At 40.5% G+C, this 21,809-nt stretch overlaps 1 protein-coding gene across 2 annotated transcripts in view; it reads left to right on the top strand.

The window, feature by feature from the left end:
- The window catches only part of ADGRL4 (adhesion G protein-coupled receptor L4), a 90,627-nt gene that overhangs the window by 25,365 nt on the left and 43,453 nt on the right, over nucleotides 1–21,809 (top strand). For both annotated transcript variants that reach the window (XM_081868329.1, XM_081868328.1), the window contains exon 3: nucleotides 15,882–16,034. In XM_081868329.1, coding sequence (XP_081724455.1) covers nucleotides 15,882–16,034 — 153 coding nt within the window. The remainder of the gene's footprint in view (nucleotides 1–15,881; nucleotides 16,035–21,809) is intronic.

Genomic DNA, 21,809 nt, shown 5'->3' with positions numbered 1-21,809 from the left:
TTGTTTGAGGCCATATTCCTTGAGGAAATATGACTTAACATGTCAAGATCCTCTGCATTGTTTTAGTAAGTTATACTATGTCCCAAAGTACCACATAGAGGAACGTCATGTTCTTTTCTCAACCTAGCCCTCAAACTTTAAAATGGGAGCATGGAAAACTAATGCAAATGTGCTCTTGGGAATGCAATCATGCAGTCAGTTCAGTTCGTCTGGATTTCAGAATGCAGATAAAAATACTGTGTTGCTCACTTCCTGCACCTGACAAGCTAGTATGTCAGGGTAAAAAACTATGTGAAAACAGTTCTTCCTGATATGCTAGCTTTCCACAGGCAGGAATGGATTGAGTTGCTTTTTTCCCATCCGGTAGCTTTCAAACATTTTATTCCTCATCCACACCGCAGGTGATAGTGGTACAGGAGGGTTTAACCATATATGCTTCAATGTCTTGTCATCTTGACTTTAACCAGAATTACCTGAGAGAAAACAAAAGCTTTTCACTTCATGAATCATTCCAATATATTAGTCTCTTCCTGCCAGAAGCATGTATCTACGGTATTCCTAATAACCAATAGCAGTAGTGTGGAGAAAAGATCACACACATTTGGGCCCATGATGAGTGTCATCCACACCACAGTGAGCTCCACTTGTGATCTTACTGTGGTATCGATAACATTTAAATTGGTCTTTAGCACTGCTTGTGGACAGATCCATATTCTTTCCTATGAGTAAGAAGAATACTATGTACACAAAGAGAGATCAGCCCATTGGAAAATGGTGTAGCTTGGCAGTAGAGCACATTGCTGGAGCCTTGGTTAGTTCCCTTGGAATCTCATGTACCAGATGGAGGAAAGGCCTTTGACTAATACCTTACAAAGTCACTGTAATCTGGACTAGATAATTTAGGGGGGAAATGACATGGTAAACCAGCATCTGCACAACGGATGCCTTCTTCTGCCCCAGCTGCAACAAAATACGCCTCTCCCATATTGGTGTCTACAGCCACAGCAGGCACTATAACTCTCCTACAGTTTGACTTAACCCCTGATGGCGCACTCTTCCATCGTCTCCTGAGACAGACAAATACCAACCAATTTAGTATAAGGCGGCTGCTCCTAATCATTGCACGTGTAGAAAATTAGCCTATTTGTGCAAAAGAGGAAGAAATTCTCTGCTATGGATCTTTAGAACTTATTGTGACCTCTGCATAGGTGCTGTTGGCCTGGCTTTCAGAGATTCCTTATCCGTTGCAAAAAGCAAACAAATCACTATTAATATTAGTTCAGGGTGAGTGACATGGATGCTTTGACATCACCTGAGTTCTTGTCAGTCCATTCCACACTCCACCGAAAGAGTCGTAACCCATTTCTAAAGTGTGATTCCTCCATGACACTGACATGGAAGCTTGTATGACAGTTCATCCCCAGCCAGTGTTTGCAAGCATGAGATTAAACAAAAAAAGTGCTGAGCTTATCAATTTATTTCCAAGGTGATATTGTAGTAAGATACAGATAGAACAGTAATAAATTGACTGTTTTGGAATTCAGGAGGTATCCACCATATCAGAACAGAATTTCAATGGAAAATTAAATGGGCTTTCATACTATTATTATTACACTAGTTGTTTCATACCGCAGAAATGGTTTTCTTTATTAGCTTTCAGTTTTTATACGATCTAGCCAGGCATGTGGAAATGAGATACATACTTGTGAAAGGTGAATAATTCATTGTGAAGAACAATGAATGTAGAAGGTAGTTGTTGCCTATCTCTGCAACTGCATTTTATATATATATATAAAAACTGGATTGGTTTTTAGAATTGGGATTTTAAAAAGTGGCTTGCATTTCTCAATTAAATGTTTTCTCTGAAGGAGCTCCTCTCTCCCTCCTTCTCTCTCCCTTTCTTTATCTACTTCCTCCACCCCACCCCACCCTTGGGAAAGGAACACAGACAAACAAAATGACTCTACAATTATGTCTTGACAGGAAGAAACTGCAACATAAACCATGTGCCATTTTTCTCAAATAAAAGTATGATTATTACACTGGTTGTCATTGCCTGCAAACCACATAAACTGTTCCTGCATCCATTCCCAATTACGTTGTTGATAGTTCTGGTCCAGTAACGGAAAAGCCCAGAGCTGTAAAAGCAAAGTGGGGGGGGGACACAATATAATTTTATCTGATGAGGACAACAACACATCCGCTAATAAAATGCTTGTCATGGCCAGCCACTGTCTAAGCAAAGAAGCTGGGAACTTGAGGATGCCCTTGGTGGGTCTGGCAACTTGCAATTATCTTGCAACTAGCACTTCTTTGTTGTGATTGATGGACAAAGGAATTTGAAAGAATCTTTCTGGCTGGAAAATATACTGTAACACTCTGATTAGGAACCGAGAACAGTACTTTTCAGGGAACAAGGAAGGAAAAGGTATTCGATTTGTTTATGCTGCCTTGGGTGTCCTTGCTCTGTAGCTTGTGTGTGTTGCATGTGGGAGCGTAAACAACTTAATTCTAAGGTTCATGCGTTGACCTTTTCCTTGCTTTGATCTAAGTAGTGTCTGAAATACAGATGAGAAACCTGGAATACTGTCAGTACCCTTTCACAGAGGAAGAGATTTAAATGTGAAAGTGCACAGTGACGAAGGCTCCAGTCACAGTAGGCTTTGAACGGCGTGTAGGAGAAATGTACAGAAGAAGAATGATTATCTTGTGGGTTATGAATAAGGCCTACAATTAAGTATAGTTTTGGCCTTTGGATTGTCCTGCTTTCCTGAAGGTAGAAAGTAAGTTTTACCATATCACAGCAGAGCATGGAGCTTTTTGATCTGCTCTTCTGGGTCAAGAGATTAATTCATGAGAACCAACTCTACATTTCACATAATAACTAGAAATTTTTTGCTGCTGCTATATATCAAATAATCAGGTGATAAAGGGAAAGGAAATGTAGGTGACACTGTATTTAAAAATATGTATCAAATAACTTCTTTAAAATGTGTTAATCTAAAATATATGTCGCCTGTTTAAATCTAACCAATAGATACTAGTCAAAACATTTGTTTAGTGATGACATTCTGAGATTTTAAGTCCAAAGACAAATTGATCCATCTACAAGAATTTACATTGCTGTGTCTAGGAAATGATTTGTTCTGAATGAGTCTTAGCAAGCAAGCCAATAGCCAACCCAAGACCAGCTGAAGGGTTGTTAGAAGCAGCGCAAGAATTGCTTCACAGATGCAGAAGGAATCCATGCATCCATGGTTGGCCTATATCAAGAGGATTGTTATTCTGTTTCTGATATTTTGCATAACTGCACAAAAAATGGAGGGCTTGTAAGCAAAGTGCAACAAATACATTTTCCTATATTTACTGACAGAATTTCAGTTCCTATTAAATCTGGAAAAATATGTCCTAGGAAAGAATTAAATTGTGCTTTCTTTGTAGCCTTTCATGTGCCTTTCTTTGCTGCGTGCTCTGGGGCTCTCCGAGTCCTTTTTATTGGTAACTGCAGAGCAGGAACAGCTGTGTGCAATATGTAGCAGTGTAAATGAGATTTCTATCAGGATCATATAGAAAAGTCTCCCTGAAACAGTTTTCTAGAGAATTAACCAAGTAACATAACCATGCCTCTTATGCACAGGCAGGCAAATGATTAAGAGAATTTACTGTATCTCTAGATGTGTGAGAATTTCACATGGTGTTATTGTGACAGTACCAGGTTCTAATATCACGTTGGGAGCCTGCATGAGTAGAGGGGGCTTCTCACTTCAGACCTTTACCCTTAGACTTGTGGAGGCCTCTAAAATGTGTATGGTTTACGTGCTGCAGGGGGGCAGGGATTGGCAATGTGCCCATGATTCTCATACAGTTAGAGGGTTCAGTGTGGAGGGGATGCAAGCCCTTTCCTGCTGGTCCCACCTCCAATTTCACATACGGTGTCACATGTGATATGCACATGTTAAGGAAAGACCTCTATCTGCAGAGAGAGAGGCTTCCTTACTTATAATAAGCTGAATGCACATAAGCCCTCCATATAAGGCTCCCCAATAATGGAAGGGTCTCAGCTGGATGTCTAAACCCATTTTGCTAAACACAAGCCCCCTTAAGTTCTCCCCCAACCCTCAAAAAATTATTACTTAAGAAAAATGAATGAAAGATAAAGAGTATAAAGAAATGCCCCCCTTAAGTTATTATATTTTCTAATTATATATTCATTGTATTAAATACCACTGGATAAGCTTATCAGCTATTTTAAATGTCAGCTGCATTAACGTTTGTATTCGTCCAATGATTTGTTTCTTTTTTTCTGTGACTGGTTAGGGCTGAGAACAATGTTGATTTCATGATTATTGTGGCTTCCTGAGTTGGGAACATTTGGTAGGGGAACATCTCAAATGTGACATCCCATTGTGAGGTCTTGCTCAACATGTGTGTTTTTTTTCTGGGGGAGAGCAGTCACTTCTTGTAGCGTACAGAAAATGCTTCTGCTTTATACTGAATCCATGAAATGGATTCTGTAATCGAAACATACTTCAAATTACTCTTAGACGTATGACTGAAATGAATGAGGAGTTGTTAGCAAAGGCACACTACACTCTGTGAGACTTAGACAAACTTTGGAGCTTGATCCTTGATTTGTCAACAATTGGTCACAGGAAGATGAACTTGTGAACTGACTCCACAAGAAAAGAATTGGGCTTGCTATGTGAAACTGTTATCGAGATCTTGACTAGCTCATTCACACTTGCAAGTTATTACCTGTGCATATCACTCCCCCCCCCCCCCGGCCACTGCAGAGGCTCAAGGGTTCCCGCCAAACTCGCCGATTCAAATGCGCTAATTCGCCTCAGGGGGTGTGGCTTGGTGAGTGGACTTGAGGGAGGCAGGCTTCATTCAGGTCCACTTGCCAACAATAAAGCCTACCCTGCCCTCCTCATCCAGTCGGCCGGGAGCATCACCCACCCTTTCCCCAACCTTCATTTAAGTTGTTTGCTGCTTTAACCATGCCCAATTCCTATGCCAAGGCTTCCTACATCTGAAATCAATAAAGTTTTGGGCGTTTTAAACCCCAGTCAGTTGTCTTGTCCAGTTATTTCACCCCCTTTAGCAGTTGGGCATGCTGGATGGGGGACTCTGTGGCTGGGCACACAATTTCAGTTTTCAGACCCCAACCAGTAACCCATTCCCCAAAACCCCATTTCTAAATTGTAACATCGGGCTTCACAAAAGAAATAGCATGATTGGGATGAGTATTTCTCAAGAGGGAAACAATTTGGTTAGCCACAAAGAACAATTCAGCCTTGCTTAGGAAGTATCATCAGAAGAAAATCTTTCATTTGTAATCTTTCATTTGTACAACATAAAAAGAGGAAAACACATTAAAGCTCAACTCAGCTGCGAGTAAAGTATTCAGTCGGCCAGATATCAAGGAGAACTCAAAAATAAAGAAGATGAGGAGCTAGATTAATCAAGTTAGATAATGAGAAATTATGGGCATGAATCCCTGAGACAGGAGGGAACTGGGCAAATTATGTAACAGCATGTATCTTCTTTCCAATCAAAATTGGAAATGTCTTTATAGGAGCAGCTGGCAGAGAGCATAGGTGCTGCTTCCTTGGACAGTGTGGGGAGAGGCAGTGGCAAGGTCAGTGCTGTGCAAACGCATGGGCTGACGCAATATAATTGTGTGTCCACCAGTGCACCTATGCAGCCTCCACCTTATAGCCTCCATGCCCAGTTCCCACACCAGAAGTAAATCAACAGTAATGTTGCCATCAAAAAGGGAGCTGTGGTTGATTTTAACTTTGGTTTGTTAAAACAAGTTCCTAAACCATGCTTTGAAATTGGATTGCTCGAGTAAAGCATAGTTCAGACTAACCACAGTGATTTTGTGTGTGGTTAAGCTCATAACAGTCTGATTTTTCTCTCTCCAGGTATTTGATGTGTTAAAGGATCCTTTTCAAATATAAAAGGATTCTGTGGGCAATAAGGAATTTATTCCCAAGTGAATTTTCAATACAATGTTCCCATGCTTCATGATTTGAGTAAACATGTCCATGTTCATGTGAATATTCATGTCCTGATACAAATGATTATTCTGGTCTTCTACTTTTTTAAAGAGTTAACCTCACTCTTATCCATATAGATTTAAAACTTTTATCCAAGGCACCATCTGAAAGAAAGGCAAGGTGAGAATTAATCCGGGCATTGCGGCCATGAACTTGTTTTGTCTTCTGTATAACTGGAGACTCAGCAATGCAGCACAAGGGGTAATATATGTCAGACTGCCCACTGTGCTGAGACCTCTACACAAGCTGAGCACAGCAGGGTGAATGTCGCTGGGATTTGTTTTACAGGAAGCCTTCATTTCCTTGCTTTGGAGGGGTTAAGTGAGCCACTTCAACCACTGCTTCCCTTTGGGGGTTACAGTACGTAAAGGCAGCTCCAGTTTTCCCCATAGGCTATGCCAGCAGAGAGCCGCTGTCAGAGGAGAACAGCAGGATGCAATGAATCAATGTATTCCCCAGCTGCCTTGGCTCTGCTTACTTCCGAGGCAGGGCTGTCCAGTTTCATGCTGTGATGGCCCCTCAGTGGCCTCCAGCCTGAAGCTGTCAAATTCGCCCCCGACAGGTTTTGGCCACAGGGGACCTGGTGTCCAGGTTTATTCTGGACGGAATCAAGCTGAATTTCATCCTTTTGCCTGAACCGTCTCTCTTGTGGTAGTGGAGGAAAAGTGACGATAGAAACTTTGGACAGAGTCTATCAAGAACTACTCCAGTAGAAGCTCCATTTAAGTGAATGTGGGCATTCAGTAAAATGAGTGTAATGTTTATTACCTGTTAGCTGATAACTTGGCTGTATGGGGTGACAAATGAAAGATTGGGCCGCCTCAGCAGCAGCCTAACAGAAGATACAGGCTGTGTTGTGGGTGACTAAAATCCAGCAGCCCATCCTCATCCCCATAGCTCCTCAACAGCAGTTATGGACCATGTATCCCTATCCTTCCCAGGATGGCAGTGGCAACAACAATGCCGTGATGGCATGAGAGTAGGAATTGCAATAGAGGTGGGTCTGGAGACTGAGCAAGGAGCATTGGTGAGAAAGAAGACTCAAGTCATCTCTTGTAGAGCTGAGAGTAACCAAGGCTATGTCCTTGATTGTATTGCTGACCACTCAGAATAACAGTCGAGACAGACTGTTTTAATGAAAAATGACTTCCATGAAAATATTTCCTCTTATCTCAGCCGGGTTAGATCATGTTTTACTATACATCTTAAAACTTACTGTGTAAGTAAGTACATACAAAGTACCTGCTCTGTGTAGAATACTGACCATGAGTGCATTCATTTTCAATTATCATTAAGGGTATAAAGCCAACAATTTGTTTTAAACAATTTGGGCTAGAATACAAGAAATAGGTTTACAACACTATGAAATTAATCTATTTTTAGATTCATGTCGCTAGGATTTCTTAGCATATTTGTGTAGCTGCAAGTCCCACTATGTTAACTTGGACTCATTTTTAGTAAGTAGCCACAGAATCACAGTGTGTACTACTAACAACGTAAACAACAACAACGCTGCCTTTATCAGCAGCAAGATTTGTCCCACCCATGTGGGGAGCTCATGGAATGGCACTCATATGTGGGGGAAAGCCAGTAGAGTCTGGCAGGGCAGCATTGCTTACCTGGCTTCCCAACACCAACGAAATCAATGGGACTTACTCATTACTCAATATCCACTCAGAAGTGAGTGTATATTTATAGAATTGCACTGTAAATGTTATTCTCTTTCCAAAATGTTTTTTTTAATAATATTTATTCAAATTTCAAAAGGTTACAAAAAAGAACACAATATATAAAGACAAAACATATCCAAGAGAAAAATAAAAATAGAAAAATAGAAAAACAGCTAAAAAGGAAAAAAAAGATACAATCCAAAAATGAAAAAAAGCAAAAGAACAAATTAAACCTTAATATAACTCCCTTTCTTAACTTATCTCCTTGACCTCCTCACACCTCCCCTCTTTGTATTCTAATTCATATAGATAATTCAGCAAATCCTTCACCTTATTTTTATCCTTATATCTTATCTTATTATACTGTAGTTTTCCATTCTTTCTTTCACCAATTAACCATCCACTTTTACTTTATTTAATCTTATTTCTCATTAAAACTTATATATCTAAACTTATTCTTGAAACGTTTCCCCTAGGGTCAGAAAAAATTCCATTCCACGATTTCCCCATCTCTCATTAAAAGAAAAAGAAAAAAAAAACAAATTATAATATATACATTTTAAATTCCCAATTTTCTTTCACCAACTCCCCTCCCCAGTTTCGGCCCCTAGCAATAGCTCCATCAATCTCAGAAAACCATCAACCCGGAGATCTTAAGTCTAAGGCTCTTAAATCTCTTTCATGTCCCCTCTGCCGGTCTTTTTGGTAGTCTTTGGTGTTAAAGAGCAGATCTCTGGGAAGCTCCACCCATCGGTAGTCATATTCCTTCTTAGCAGGTATGCCAGACTTCCGTAGTTAAAAGTAGGGCCTATAGGATATTCCAAATCTTGTTTCACACTCCTTTCAAATCCAGAGACCCCAAAAGCTCCAGCCTCCACCTGACTCAGATTTGTATCCCAAAAGTCATTTGATCTCCACATAGGGTGATCTCTCCATCTTTCATTTTCCAAACCAAGCCAGGCTTCCATCTCCAAAAACTGGCTCCTCCTAGTTGCCATCATGTAAGGCCTCGAATTATAATCCACCATTTGCCTCTGTAGGGTTACGGCTCCCCCTTGCATCACTTTAATCACAACAAATTTCTCCTTCTCAGATTCTTCAATTTGTTCAGTTGGAAAAGATTCCTGTGCCGGGTTCTTGCCAACTTCTTTACTAATGCCCACTTTTGTTTCCAAGATTACAACATTGGTAGCCATAACATTTATCTGGTCTTGCAGCTTTCCCAACAGATAAAATGTTCTATTCAATTCACACTCGACTTCCTTCCCGACCGCCATCCTTAAAAAGTCCAAGGTCAAAACTAGTTTCTCAGAACTTTTATCTTTAAAAGCAATTTCCCAGCTGCATCCTTACGACAATATCCCAAAGCTCCCTCTAGAGGGACACAAGTTCCTTTTATCACTCCTTCCAGCACAGTCCCAAAGGTCCCAAACGTGAGATTGTAACAATACCTTCCTTCTTTTTAAATACAGGGACGGACAGTAGAAACAAAGTCCTTCTTTTGTATCTTGATAGCTAGCTTGTATCTTGACAGCTAGCTTGACAGCTGTCAGGTTTATCCGTCAACGGGCTCTCACAGACCGCTCCCGGGTTTAGGGAAGTGGCGCTTCAGTTCCCAAATTTGAACCCTCACCTGCAGGCTTCCCTGCTTCTAAAAAAAAAATTAATAGTAGTTTCAATCAGTGGAATTTAAATCCTTTACGTAAGACTCTCCACGACCTTAGTTAACAAATTCTTTGCTTCAGTTTATTTACAGAAAGGGGAGGTGGACTTCCTGTTTAGACCTTCCCTGATCGGTGCCAATTTAAAAATACTTTAAAAGCCCAATTTCTGTTCTACTCAAAATATAAAAGTCAGCGCTCTCCAGCAACGGCTATGTGGCTTCGCTCCGCGAAAAAAGCAGTTGACTCACAGCACCGCACCGCTCACCCCACTCCGCTCCGAAGCCCATAAACGGGTTTCCTTGCGAGTTGGGGGGGCGCAAAGGGTGCCCACCGAGTCCCACGTTCACAGGCTTCACCCACCTATGATTTCTGTAGGGTCCCCGCTTCGCCTTAGCGGTATAGACCCAATTTCCGCGGAGCTAGTCCCTCCAGATCGGAGGGAATCCGCCATTAGCTGATGACACTAACCCGGAAGTCCTCTCTTTCCAAAATGTTGGAGGCGGGGTTTGAGTTGAGGATTGCTCTGCAACATTTGGAACTGCAAAACCTAATGCTTAACTATGGTTTGTAGCCAATGCTACACGAGTAGAGTTCTGCTTGCATAACATGACTTCCCCTTATCCTCTTTATGCATGCCCCCAAACTCTGCTCTGGAAGATTTCCCAAATCTATGAAACAGCTGTTGAATATACCTATGTAAGGAGCTGCAGGAGAGAGGAGAGGAATGCAGAGTTCCACTGAGCAATGCTATATAGTTGCAATCACCACGTTAGTCCAGAGTGCACAGATAACTTTGAGCCATATTGGAATTCACAAATATTGAATTTTTCAAACATCTCTAGGGTATGCATAACTCATCTTATGATCATTTAACCCTTTGGATCAAACCATCAGATTATTGCACCGTTTAAACACTTGCCCTTGACATTTTGGCTTTTGTTTAACCACTCATGGCCACTCAATCAATTTTATTGGCTTCCACACACATTTAGAAGAATAATTCTTATAAATCTATACATATGTTGCCCTTAAGGGCAACCTGTGCACTGTCAACCCTCAGTCATATTCTCTGAAGAGCATCTAACCATGATGAAACCAATGGACTTGACTGCCTTGGCACAGATTTAGGCTTTTAGTCTACTTAATATACAGGTTCAGTGAATGAAAAATAGATATTCAGCGGTATACCATATGATGGCAAACACATTATTTAATAGGGAGTTCTTCAAATGATGAAAAAGCTCTATCCATGATAGGTAGCAAGTGCCCAAACCATTCCTTGATAACTTCTGACATCATGTAGAAAACTGTATTTGTATTAATCCATATGGATGATTCATGATTTCCTGGCATTGAGACATTTAATGGGAACAAGGAGGATGCAAACAATACACCATTGCCATCAAATAAAAATATGATGTTAATAATTTGCTGTACACTGTTAAAATTGTATCTGAATTCCATTAGTCCCACTGACGCATTAAGCCCAATGGCATTTGACTGTAATGACTTTACCATCCCTTTGAATGGAGGGAGCCAATCAATGTGTTCATGCCTTTTCATGTGTCTCAGGCAGAGCATCTGAGCAGCACAGAACTCCTGAAAGAACAAAAATGTAGAACTGATTTGAACATAGCTTTTTTCACTAACAAGTCAATATTTACCGATCATTGCTTGTCCAGTAAAGTTTTCTTTTTCCCCCATTTAAAATAATAGTAATAACAACAGCATTTCAGTTATATCTGGACCTTTCACAAATTTCCAGTGCATTCCCCAAACATTGTTTTGCAATGCTTGAGAGGTATCTTTGCCGGTGGTTATTTGGTTGTGCATAATTAACCCAGGTAGCAATGCAACCACAGAATGAATGCCTGATTGCTTTCAAGAATATCTGCTCTGGCCAAGATGAGAAAAACAAACTTGTTTACAAAGGTTCCAAAATTCCCGATCTATAAACCCAGCAGTTTGCTGCTTCCCTCAAACCATGCAGCACTGAATAGCATTGTAAATTATGATAAAAAAATTGAAGAATAAATTTAAGCCCTTGGGTCCCAGAATTGATTTGTGTTATGCGTTTCAAGACTTTGATTTATTAAGAAGCATGTTGTTGATTAATATGTTTTGAATATATTGTAAGAAGTGAAGAGGACTATTTTAGGATAGATATTCACTGTCCTTATATAATTTTTTCATCCTTTAAAAAAAATTTAATTTGGCTTAGAAAGGTCAGATTTGCTTATGCCAATAACAACAATGGTTATAAGGGTAATGTTAAAAAAATATATTCTCGTGCATCCCATTCACGGAATGACTTCTGCTTGCACAATGGAACATTTCCTCTCTGTCCTCTCATGCACTGCAAATTTTCTCTAGTTTGGAGGAAAAGCCAGAGTATATTTAGAGGGAAAAGTAGAGGAAGAGGCAGTTCCATTGCACAAGCAGAAGTCCTTGTTCAAATGGGATTACAACAGTGGCTACAACCCACTCCTCCTGACTTTAGTACAAGCATTCACACATGACTGGTGGATGCTAAACCTAGGGACGGTGCCTAGGAAGTCACATGAGTGGTACCCAGGAGGTCACATGGGCAGTGCATGAGAACTTCCCATTCTTCTCCTTTGAAAAAGAAACAATGCACACTTGAACAGTATAGTTGTATAAATACTTAGTACCTAAAGTGTTTTGCCTTACTCAAGAAGGCGTCCCTGCTGTCACAGCTATTTCTAGGCCAGGGAAACTTGCTTGTGGCCTCTACATCTTCTGTTTCTCACCCTATCCTCCTTCTTCTTGTTTGTAAACAAGAGACACTTAAGAAGCACAAGAGTACAATTGTTTGCCATCTAACTAACTGAAAAGTGTCATACCTTGATTCCATAGAGGTTTAATCCTATGTACACATACCATATGTGACAATAAGTTTTTCTTTTGCATAGTGTACATCTGGCAGAAAAATAAATGATTTCATTAAAGAATAATTTTTAGGGTTAGGATTAGCATTTTGTCCCAGTCTTCAGCCTTAAATAATTCCCAGAGTTGCTTACAATAACCAGTAATATCCAAATAAGAGTAGGCAAAGCCTAGTCTATTCTCCTACCTGTGGGATGGCCCTCCAGATGAGAGGTGAAAGGTCTACCAGCTCCTTCTGAACATCACTAGCTACTAGTTGTTGCTATGTCAATTCAATCAATGCTTTAGACATGCAAATGTGACGGTCATTATTTGGCAAGCAATTTCTCCTAATGTAATGCAACTGTGTATGATAATTTCACTAATTTATGCCCTTATTATTATTATTAATGCACACTTTTACCAATTTACTCATTTTTGTACACATTATTGGTTAGACAGCTGTCTCACAAAATTTGGATAAGTGTGGATTTCAAGGATACCTACATTTAGGGTTATATATTATTTCAGGAAGTGCAAATAGCAAAGGTATATATCAAAATGTAAACCAAACTAAAAATTTCCACGCACACCATTTTTATAGACCTACTTATTTCCTGTGAAAATAAATGGGTATTTGGAGACTGGGGGGAAGGTGGGTGAATTCTAATATTTTGAGGAGGGGGCAGATAGCTTACTATGATGGACAAAGCAGCAGCAGAGGACTACATTTTGCTCAACCTAAAATTGCTGCCATTTCAAGGGGTGGTAGAGTTGAAATAAATGGCAGCTTGACAATATTTGTTATTAACACCAGAATAGTTTAGTAGAAATGATACTGCATTATAGTATATAGAAAACGGGCATAATAATACTAATCCACCTTACAGGTTCAATATATATGAAGCACTTTGAGCACTATACAAATGCGAAGTATTATTGCTGCCTACATCCTTTGGTTTAGAATGTGAGTGTAAATTAAACTAAAAGGAAGAGATCATGATAAAGCATAGTTTTAAGGGGGGAACTGCTTTAACTTTTTCCAGGCACTTGATTACAGAAATCCTCTTCTACCCTATTTATACAGGGCCTGAGGCTGACACTGAAATAAATCAAGAGTAATATTGCTGGCGCAACTTCATTGGCTTCCTAGTATTAAATAAGAAGGCGCCTCTTAGAGCATGTCCATTTAAGTCCGTCATTTCTTCAGATGGTCATTGAGTGCAACTTAATTCCACAGGAATTTAGTCAGTCAGGCCCAGTGACTAAACACAAGCCAGCCTTGTAAGGAAACAATAAAAGGAGCTTATTTCCTTTTAGAAAATGGAGGGAAATAGCAGCACTGGTCTAAAATGAATTTGTGAACAGGAGTGTGACCACTGTATATGAGTCTCCAGTAAAATCTTTACAAGCATCTAGTTGAGGGAGTAATGCCAACACCATGATAAAGTTAATTAGCCAAAACTGTAAAAGTTTTTAATAGTGAACACCATACGAGACAATTTATACCACTTGGGAGTTTTCCTTGCACCCCTTGAGGGTTGTAATAAAAGCATGTTTTCTACACTGTGCCACTTATATCTGAAGTTGAAGGTGGGGGGAAAGCATGTTGCAACCTTTATTCTTGAATCTTAGCAGAGGAGAGGGTTTGGAGGAGGTGGATACAATAATAAGCAGAGGGTTGAAAGAAGCCATGTATTCTTGAAATGAAATAAAGGCTCACATTTGCAGTGTTCTTGCTCATTCACTTAAGAATTGAAGCCCATCGTTTTCTTAAACAAAATGTCAATTGTCCTTCACATAAAGAACGATTAAGATTCTATCTTCTACTGTTTGATAAACCTCTCACATTCAGTGAGTGACTGAATGCTTCTCCCTTCAGTCAGCACAGTGCCAGGAATGGTTCCTTGCTTGAATAGGCTGACAGAAACTGTCTGTTACATGACAGTAAATGGGGAAAACCTGGCATGCATGTTCTGTAGGCACTTCAATGCTTCTGTATATGCAAGCAGCCTTGAATAAGCAAGCTGCTATGAATGTTGTTGATTAATTGTCCCTTGGTCAACACTTTAAGTTTATGGACTAATATTCAAAGGTGTGCTTCCCCCCTGCCAAAAAAAAAACCTTATGGTACTCCAAAACTCCTACCATGTCCTTTGATTGCAATCTGAGGTACACAAAGGAAGGCAAGCAAGGTCAATGAGCTTATCAGCATATTGCTGAAATATACAAACTATTTAGTGAGGGGACTAAGGGGGTGTAACTCATCTGGAGCAGCCCGTTGGGAAATGCGTACACTAAATAGCTAAACATGCACCAATAAGGTCCAGCCACCAATTGCTAGAAACTTATGTATGTTCCTACCAGAAACTATATACTTTCATTCATTGTCCTCTTGCTATCTCACCATGTTGTTGTTTAGTCATCTTAGTCGACTCTCTGTGACCCCATGAACCAGAACATACCTTGGAAATTCTCACTTTCTTCTCAAAGCTTCTCCTTTTATATGTCCATGGAGTTTTCTCGGCAAAATACTGGAGTGGTTTGCCAGCTCCTTCTCCAGGTGGATCACATTTAGTCTAAACCCTCAGCTATGACCTGTCCATCTTGGGTGGCCCTGCACACCATAGCTCATAGCTTCTTGGAGTTATTTAAGCCCCTTCGCCACAACAAGGCAGTGATCCATGAAGGGGTATCTCACCATACTCAACTAGAAAATACCTCCTTTCTGTACCTTACATACCCCTGCTCTCTGCACACGTTCATCATCTCTATTTGTTTCCAGATTTTGAATTTATAAATTTCCTGATAATTCAATTATTCTGAGTCTTCCATCAAAAGAAATGTGAACTACATTATTTTCATAAAACCTGTTATAAAAACCAATGAATCATTTACAAAAAAAAACCACACACAAAAACCCAATGAGTAATGGCAAGCAAATGAAGGTTGCAGTCCCATATGCGTGTCAGTGAGACTAAGTTCCACTAAACACAACAGGGCTTACTTCTTTGGAGACGTGTAGGACTGTGATGCAAAGATCTGAATATGGAAAAGGGGGGTGATATATATCAACATAATGTGGGTTCAGCTTATCTAGCTTAGTATTTAGAGACCTCTGCAAATGTGAAAGTCTCAATTCTATTTTATTTTTAAAAGAAGGTGGTGGACTCCTGTTCCTTGGAGGTTTTTAAGCAGAGGTTGGATGGCCATGTATGAGCTAGTTGTGATTCCTGCATTGCATTGGGTTGCAGGAAGTTGGACTAGATGACCCTCAGGATCCCTTCCAACCATACAATTCTATGAAAGCTGGACACTGTGTGGGTTCTCCATTCTCACTGATGGCTATAGGGCATTTACAATTTACAAGTAATGAGTATTTGCCATAAACCCACAAACAAATCAATGTTTATTGAAGGATTCTAGTCTGGATAAATATTGAATCTGTTGTTTGGAAATGGATTCATCCTTTCTTCAAGCATTTCCATCAGTAGAAGACAGAGTCCTTTCCACGATATAATTTCCTGGAATTCTGCAGAAGAGGAGAGAGATTTGAATAGAGAGCTTGGGGATGATTTGCTTTTGTTTCTTTGCAGATGACAATGAATGTACAAATGTCACACAACTTTGTGGAGAAAATGCCAACTGCACAAATACAGTAGGAAGTTACTACTGCATGTGCGTACCTGGATTCCGGTCGAGTAATCGTAATACCACCTTTGTGACCAATGATGGGACTTCTTGTGTAGGTAAGATACCAGGAGATATGCTTCTCTTGCTGCGTGTTTTCTCTGGTTTGATATACACCACCAAAAATTGTATGGAACTGTAGAGCTTGAGTCTCTTGTTGCCAGTCATGAAACTTCTACTTAAATATTCCACTCTATTTTCATTCAGCTTCTGAATCATAAACTTGTAAATCCTGATATCCTCCCATAAACATGATTCAGTTAGCCTCAGCAAAACCTTTCTCAGTCATCCCACAAAGAACAGAGGACATTTCAAGCATAATAGTTCCACAAATAGTTTTTTTTCTGCCTTATCCTTTTTTGTCTACCATCCACTTGACTGGATAAGTAATAAGAAGGATTTCAACCTCACATTTCCTACCATGAATTGGGGAAAGGGGAGGCTCACCCCATGTTCTGAGGAAGTTAAATGGAGGTTTCATAGTCACCCATCATTGACATATCCTGTCCTGCTAGAATTGGAGCTCTAGAAAAGAGAAGGAAAAAGTGGGGTTTGGGTATCTGATAAGGTTGCAGGGTAATATCGCTTACATTGCCCCATACCCAGGATTCACACGTAGCAGCGGGTGTAGCAGCAGGGCCCATTCCTGAGAGATAAGCCTTTGGGAATGGTCCTCCCAGTCCAAGCTTCTCAGAAGAACTGTGCTCACCAAGTTACCTTCATACGTCTTCATATTCACCTACTGTGTCTTCTCACTAGCTGAAGGATCCAGGAGCCCAGGAGAAGTGCATTGAAACGGGAATATGGGGAGCTACCTTATATCAAGTCAAACAATTGGTCCATGCATATCAGGATTGTCTACACTGACTGGGTGTGGCTCTCCAGGGTTTGGGGTGAGGTTCTCTCCCAGCCTTACCTTTGGAGGCTGAGGACTGAACCTGGAACCTACAGTAGTGCATGCAAGGCAGGTGCTTAACACTGAGCTATGGCTCTGGTGTTTCAAAGGACTCCCCGCTCACTGCTATATCAGGAACAGCTCTGTGCTCTTATTCATTACAGACATGGATATCTGCTACCTTAAATTATAGTAAATGGAAAAGCTTGACATGAACCCCATTTGTCTATTCAATATCCTATCAAGCTCCAACCACAGTTAACAAGTAAAATAAACATAATATACTGTAGTCTATCCCTCTACCATATGTTACGTACTCTTTGGAATTTACATATCTGAAACAGAATATATTTAGGATATATATTGAATAAAAATCTACTAGAAAAATGTATTCTTTAACCTTTTTATAGACCCAATGGATTCCTCTTTTCTGGAAGAACTATATATATTGTGTTGTTTTTTTCTTCTTCTGGCATTTTTTCTCATGATGTTGGGCTGCCCCCTCTGGGACTAGGGAAAACATCAATAAATCCACATTCTCTTGGCAAGTATATTATGCCTGTGTTGATTGCAGCTTGTTTGAGATACATCTCTCACACTTCCTTGTACTGGTTAATTAATTCTTCTCATTGTACACCCAATATAAGATAAATGCCTATGGAGGTGACGGTTTAACTTTTTTTTTTTTAAGATTGCTTCATACTTCTATGAAACTCTTTTTTATTAACACTGTTGACCCCAATGCCATAAGTATTTTGTTCTTGATTTTGAGAATGTGAGACCCTGTTGTCCATAAATGGGATTCATGGCTTCATAGGAGATCACACAGAGAAAGTGGTCATTATTATTATTATTATTATTATTATTATTATTATTATTATTATTATTATTTGTTGTTGTTGTTGTTGTTGTTGTTGTTGTTGTTGTTGTTGTTGTTATTGCATGGACAGGTGGAGACCCCCCAACCCCAGGTGACACCCGGGTGAAATAATGACTCATGTGCTATGGGATTGAAATTGGCCACAACTTTATTAAAAGATTCAGATGTAGGGAGACCTTGGATTAGGCATTGGGCGTTTATCCCTCCCAGTCCCCAGCCGGGGATCTGGGGAACATCAGCATTATCCTAGTGTGGGGATTGGGCTGGCTCTGGAAAACGTATGTTTAAGCAGAGAGTCCGCCCCCAATTTCACTGCAACACAGGGGAGAGCACTGACAACCTATGGGTGTATGGCCAATGACTCCCCTCAAAACAACCCCTTTAACAGGGAACCCTGGGATCACCCCCGTAGAGGGGGCATGGGTCACCGCTTCACACCCCCCCCTTTAGGGAAGATAGACTAAAGGATTCTGCCCAAGGCCTGAAACCATCAAAGTTGTGAAGTTTTGCTACAGGGAAGGCTACAGGGAAATTCCTTCCCGGTCCTTTAACAGCAACCAATGATGTAGCAGTGCTCGCACACCTGTGAAGAAGAGGTTAACCTGCAAAAGAAGGCATAACTGAGGGAGGGCAGGGTGGGAGAAGCTCTGAAGTCAATTGAGGACTCCCAGGTAAGTTCCACCCTCTATTGTGTGGGTAGGGCAGACCAGTTCCCCTGGCAACGCCTCCCCAGCTGGGATTGGTTAACTGTCTGAGGTTAGGTGGGAACCTCCAGGTATCCAGCTTGGGGGGGGGGGCGGGCGAAGCCAGGCAGTATTTCTGGCCGTCACATAGGATCAGGAGGGGCTGTGTGCGACCACACAAAAAGCGCCCCCCATTTGACGTGAGGAGCGGTTGTTGCTGTTGTTGTCGGCCAAAATTCCCAGGGCAGTTCAAAACATGAAATACAAAATGAGAATACAAAATAAATAATAAAACAAACAAAAACAACCCAATAATTCCCCTTCCCACAAACACATTTAACAAAAATATATCTCTGGACTCAACAACAAAAATAGCAGTTTTGAGAAGTAAAGGTAAAAGGTAAAGGACCCCTGGATGGTCAAGTCCAGTCAAAGGCGACTATGGGGTTGTGGAGCCCATCTCGCTTTTGAGAAGTAGCAGAATACCAGTGGCAGACAAAATGGACACTGGCAGCACAGTCCTATGTAGCGTTAATTCCATTGTGTTCAATGGGGATTACTCTGTTTAAGGTTGCCGTTTCAGATCCTACATTGATCTTGTAATCTTTGACCGTCAGCCATGGCATTGGCATTAATTGGTTAAGGGTGTGGAAATGTGAGCATGCTTGCTTGAAACCCATCTTCTCCACTTCCACCCTGCAAAAGATGATCAGAGCTGTCAGTGGTAGCCACTGGGTTGAGAGAGAAGAGATTATTGTGCAACCTGGCAACTTTCTATTTCACCTTAAACAGTCCTGGGCTAACTGCAATATTCCTGGACTGCCACAGTAGGTTTATCTCATCACCACCCAAATTATCAGCTGCTGCTGCTGCTGCTGCTCCTCCTCATCCTCTTCTTGGCTATCACTTTCTGGTTGCTTGTCAGACAGGGCAAGCAAGGCATGGGATCTACTACCCTTCCTTTTCTCCCCTATATAGTATAGGCTAGAGTGAGGAGCAGATAAACAAACAGGATCCAATGGTGAAGACAAAGAGTAGATCCAGAAGGTTCATGATGACAGTGGTCCCCCTGCTGGATGATGGGCATTTTGGCAGATGGCCAGCATGCTTGGGCATCCTTGAAGCTCACCTTAGATTTCCAAAGACAATCCGATGTATTTTCTCATTAGCCTCAACTGGCCAGTCCTTGTGTAAGCAGTTCTTGAACTACACCTTGAGTTTATTAAAATTACGAATTATATGTTGGGGTGGGGAAGGAATTTATAATAAATGATTTATAGTGGTGATTAACTTCTTCCTTTTGTGCTTATAATTTTGAACTACGCTGAATTATGTATAACTATCTTTGCACAGTGTTTATCGCATTTGGGGAGAAAGTGCTGTTAGTATTAATTTATGCATTAATTTTTAATACTCTATTTATAAGTGCACTTCTAAACCTGATCGATATGCAGTATATTATTTTGTCACTCAGCTTAAAAGGCATTGCGGGCTGTTCCAAGTTTGTCTGTCCCTTGGTAGAAAGCCATTTATTTGTATTTAGGAATCCAGCTCCTTTTTTTTTTTTTTGCAGCTGACATGAAGAGAAAAACCCTTGTAATAATAAACTGATCTCCGACTGATCTATTCAACCATTATGAAAAGGGATGTTCTGCCACGGTTTCCTTGTACTTGACACTTGCATTTTTTGACAAGTGAATCTATGTTGCAGCAGTGTGTTCTGCATTATCCTGCATATCAAACTAGTCTTGTTTACAGTTTCCTACTATGCAGAGGTTACTTGGAGCCTATTCTTTTATCATGTCAAGAGAGGAAAAGGTGATGCTGCCTGTGGGAAATTTTAACAATGGTATTCCATGCAGCATGATAAATGGAATGACATTGAGCTTTATATTGTGCCCCCTATCCCGGGATAGGTAAAGAGTGCTGGCTGGAGATCAGGATTTCAAGTGAGGGCAAGGCTGGGATTGAAGGACTTTGAATCCTTCTCATGCCGCCCTGCCAGCCCTGAGCCACTTTGCAAGGCTGGGATCATTCAGTGCTCCCTGTGCACCAGCATACCACGCTACACCACTGCAATAAATAAAACATACAAAAGTACCCCCCAAACATCAGCATAGTGCATTTCTGTCACACAGGGAAACCACAGCTAGTTCTCGCACAATCGAGATTAGGGGCCAAGATTTCCTGTCAGGTCCAGGTAGGTCCAGGGCCGGATTTAGGTTTGATGAGGCCCTAAGCTCCTGAAGGTAATGGGGCCCTTTATATGTCCAGCTGTCCTTTGTCAACAACAAATTGTTGCTGTTTTTTGTGTTGAATATATGCTATATGGTCATTTATGGACCTAATAGGTATCTAAAGCCATTTGCACATAACAAATATGTATTGTATCAAAGTAATTGTTTGATTGAAATACAATTAAGAAGTATATTAATAGTGAAATAATGATTAAGCTCTAACTTAAAATGATTTTTTATTCATAACAAAGTTAATACAGTCATACCTCATGTTACTTTTGCTTCAGGTTGAGCATTTTCAGGTTGTGTCCTGCGGTGACCCAGAAGTACCAGAAAGGAATACTTCCGGGTTTCACCGCTCGTGCATGCGCACAAAATGACGTCACTCGCATGTGCAGAAGCGGCGAATCACAACCCGAGTGTGCGCAGACGCGGGTTGTGTTCTTTTCAGGTTGCGAACGGGCCTCCGGAACAGATCTCGTTCGCAACCAGAGGCACCACTGTAATGCAAACACATTGGCATTTGGCAATAACAAAAGTTCCTTTAGAAACACAGTTTACAAAGACTCATAATCTAGTCTCTAGAAACTTGCTATAACATGAAATAATAATAGGTGTAAATATATGATCAAACTACTAATAATTATAAATAGCAGAATGTAGGCATGAGCAAACTAGTGATATTTTAGGGAGCAGGCTAGCAGGCGGGGCCCATTTCTTACATCATAGGGGCCTACACAACACAAAACACTGTTGCTGTATATAGGTTTTATTTTGTTTTATCTTATATTTTGGAATTGTACATCCAGGTTTTTTCCCCTTTAATTTTTTGGGGGGACCCCAAGAGAGTGGGGCCCTAAGCTATAGCTTGTTTAGCTTATATGTACTGTATACAATATATATGTATATGTATAGCTTATATGTATACATTATATATGTAGGTCTACTTTTCAGTTTCACTTGAGCTACACTGCTATTTCCATTTTTTGAGATTTAGCCCTGCTCTCATTCCCTTGACTTTTATCCTACAAGGCACTATAATTGCCTAATTGCCACACGTGTTTCTGTTCCATTTGATCAATAGCTTAGCTTTCTGCTGCTGCTGCTGCTGCTGCTGCTTTTTTTATAAAAAAAAAAAA

The sequence above is a fragment of the Podarcis erhardii genome (genome assembly GCF_964252035.2).
Source record: "Podarcis erhardii genome assembly, chromosome: 6".
Taxonomy (NCBI): Eukaryota; Metazoa; Chordata; class Lepidosauria; order Squamata; family Lacertidae; genus Podarcis; species Podarcis erhardii.
Note: the sequence above shows the minus strand (reverse complement) of the source record. Positions and strands in the feature narration are given on the sequence as shown.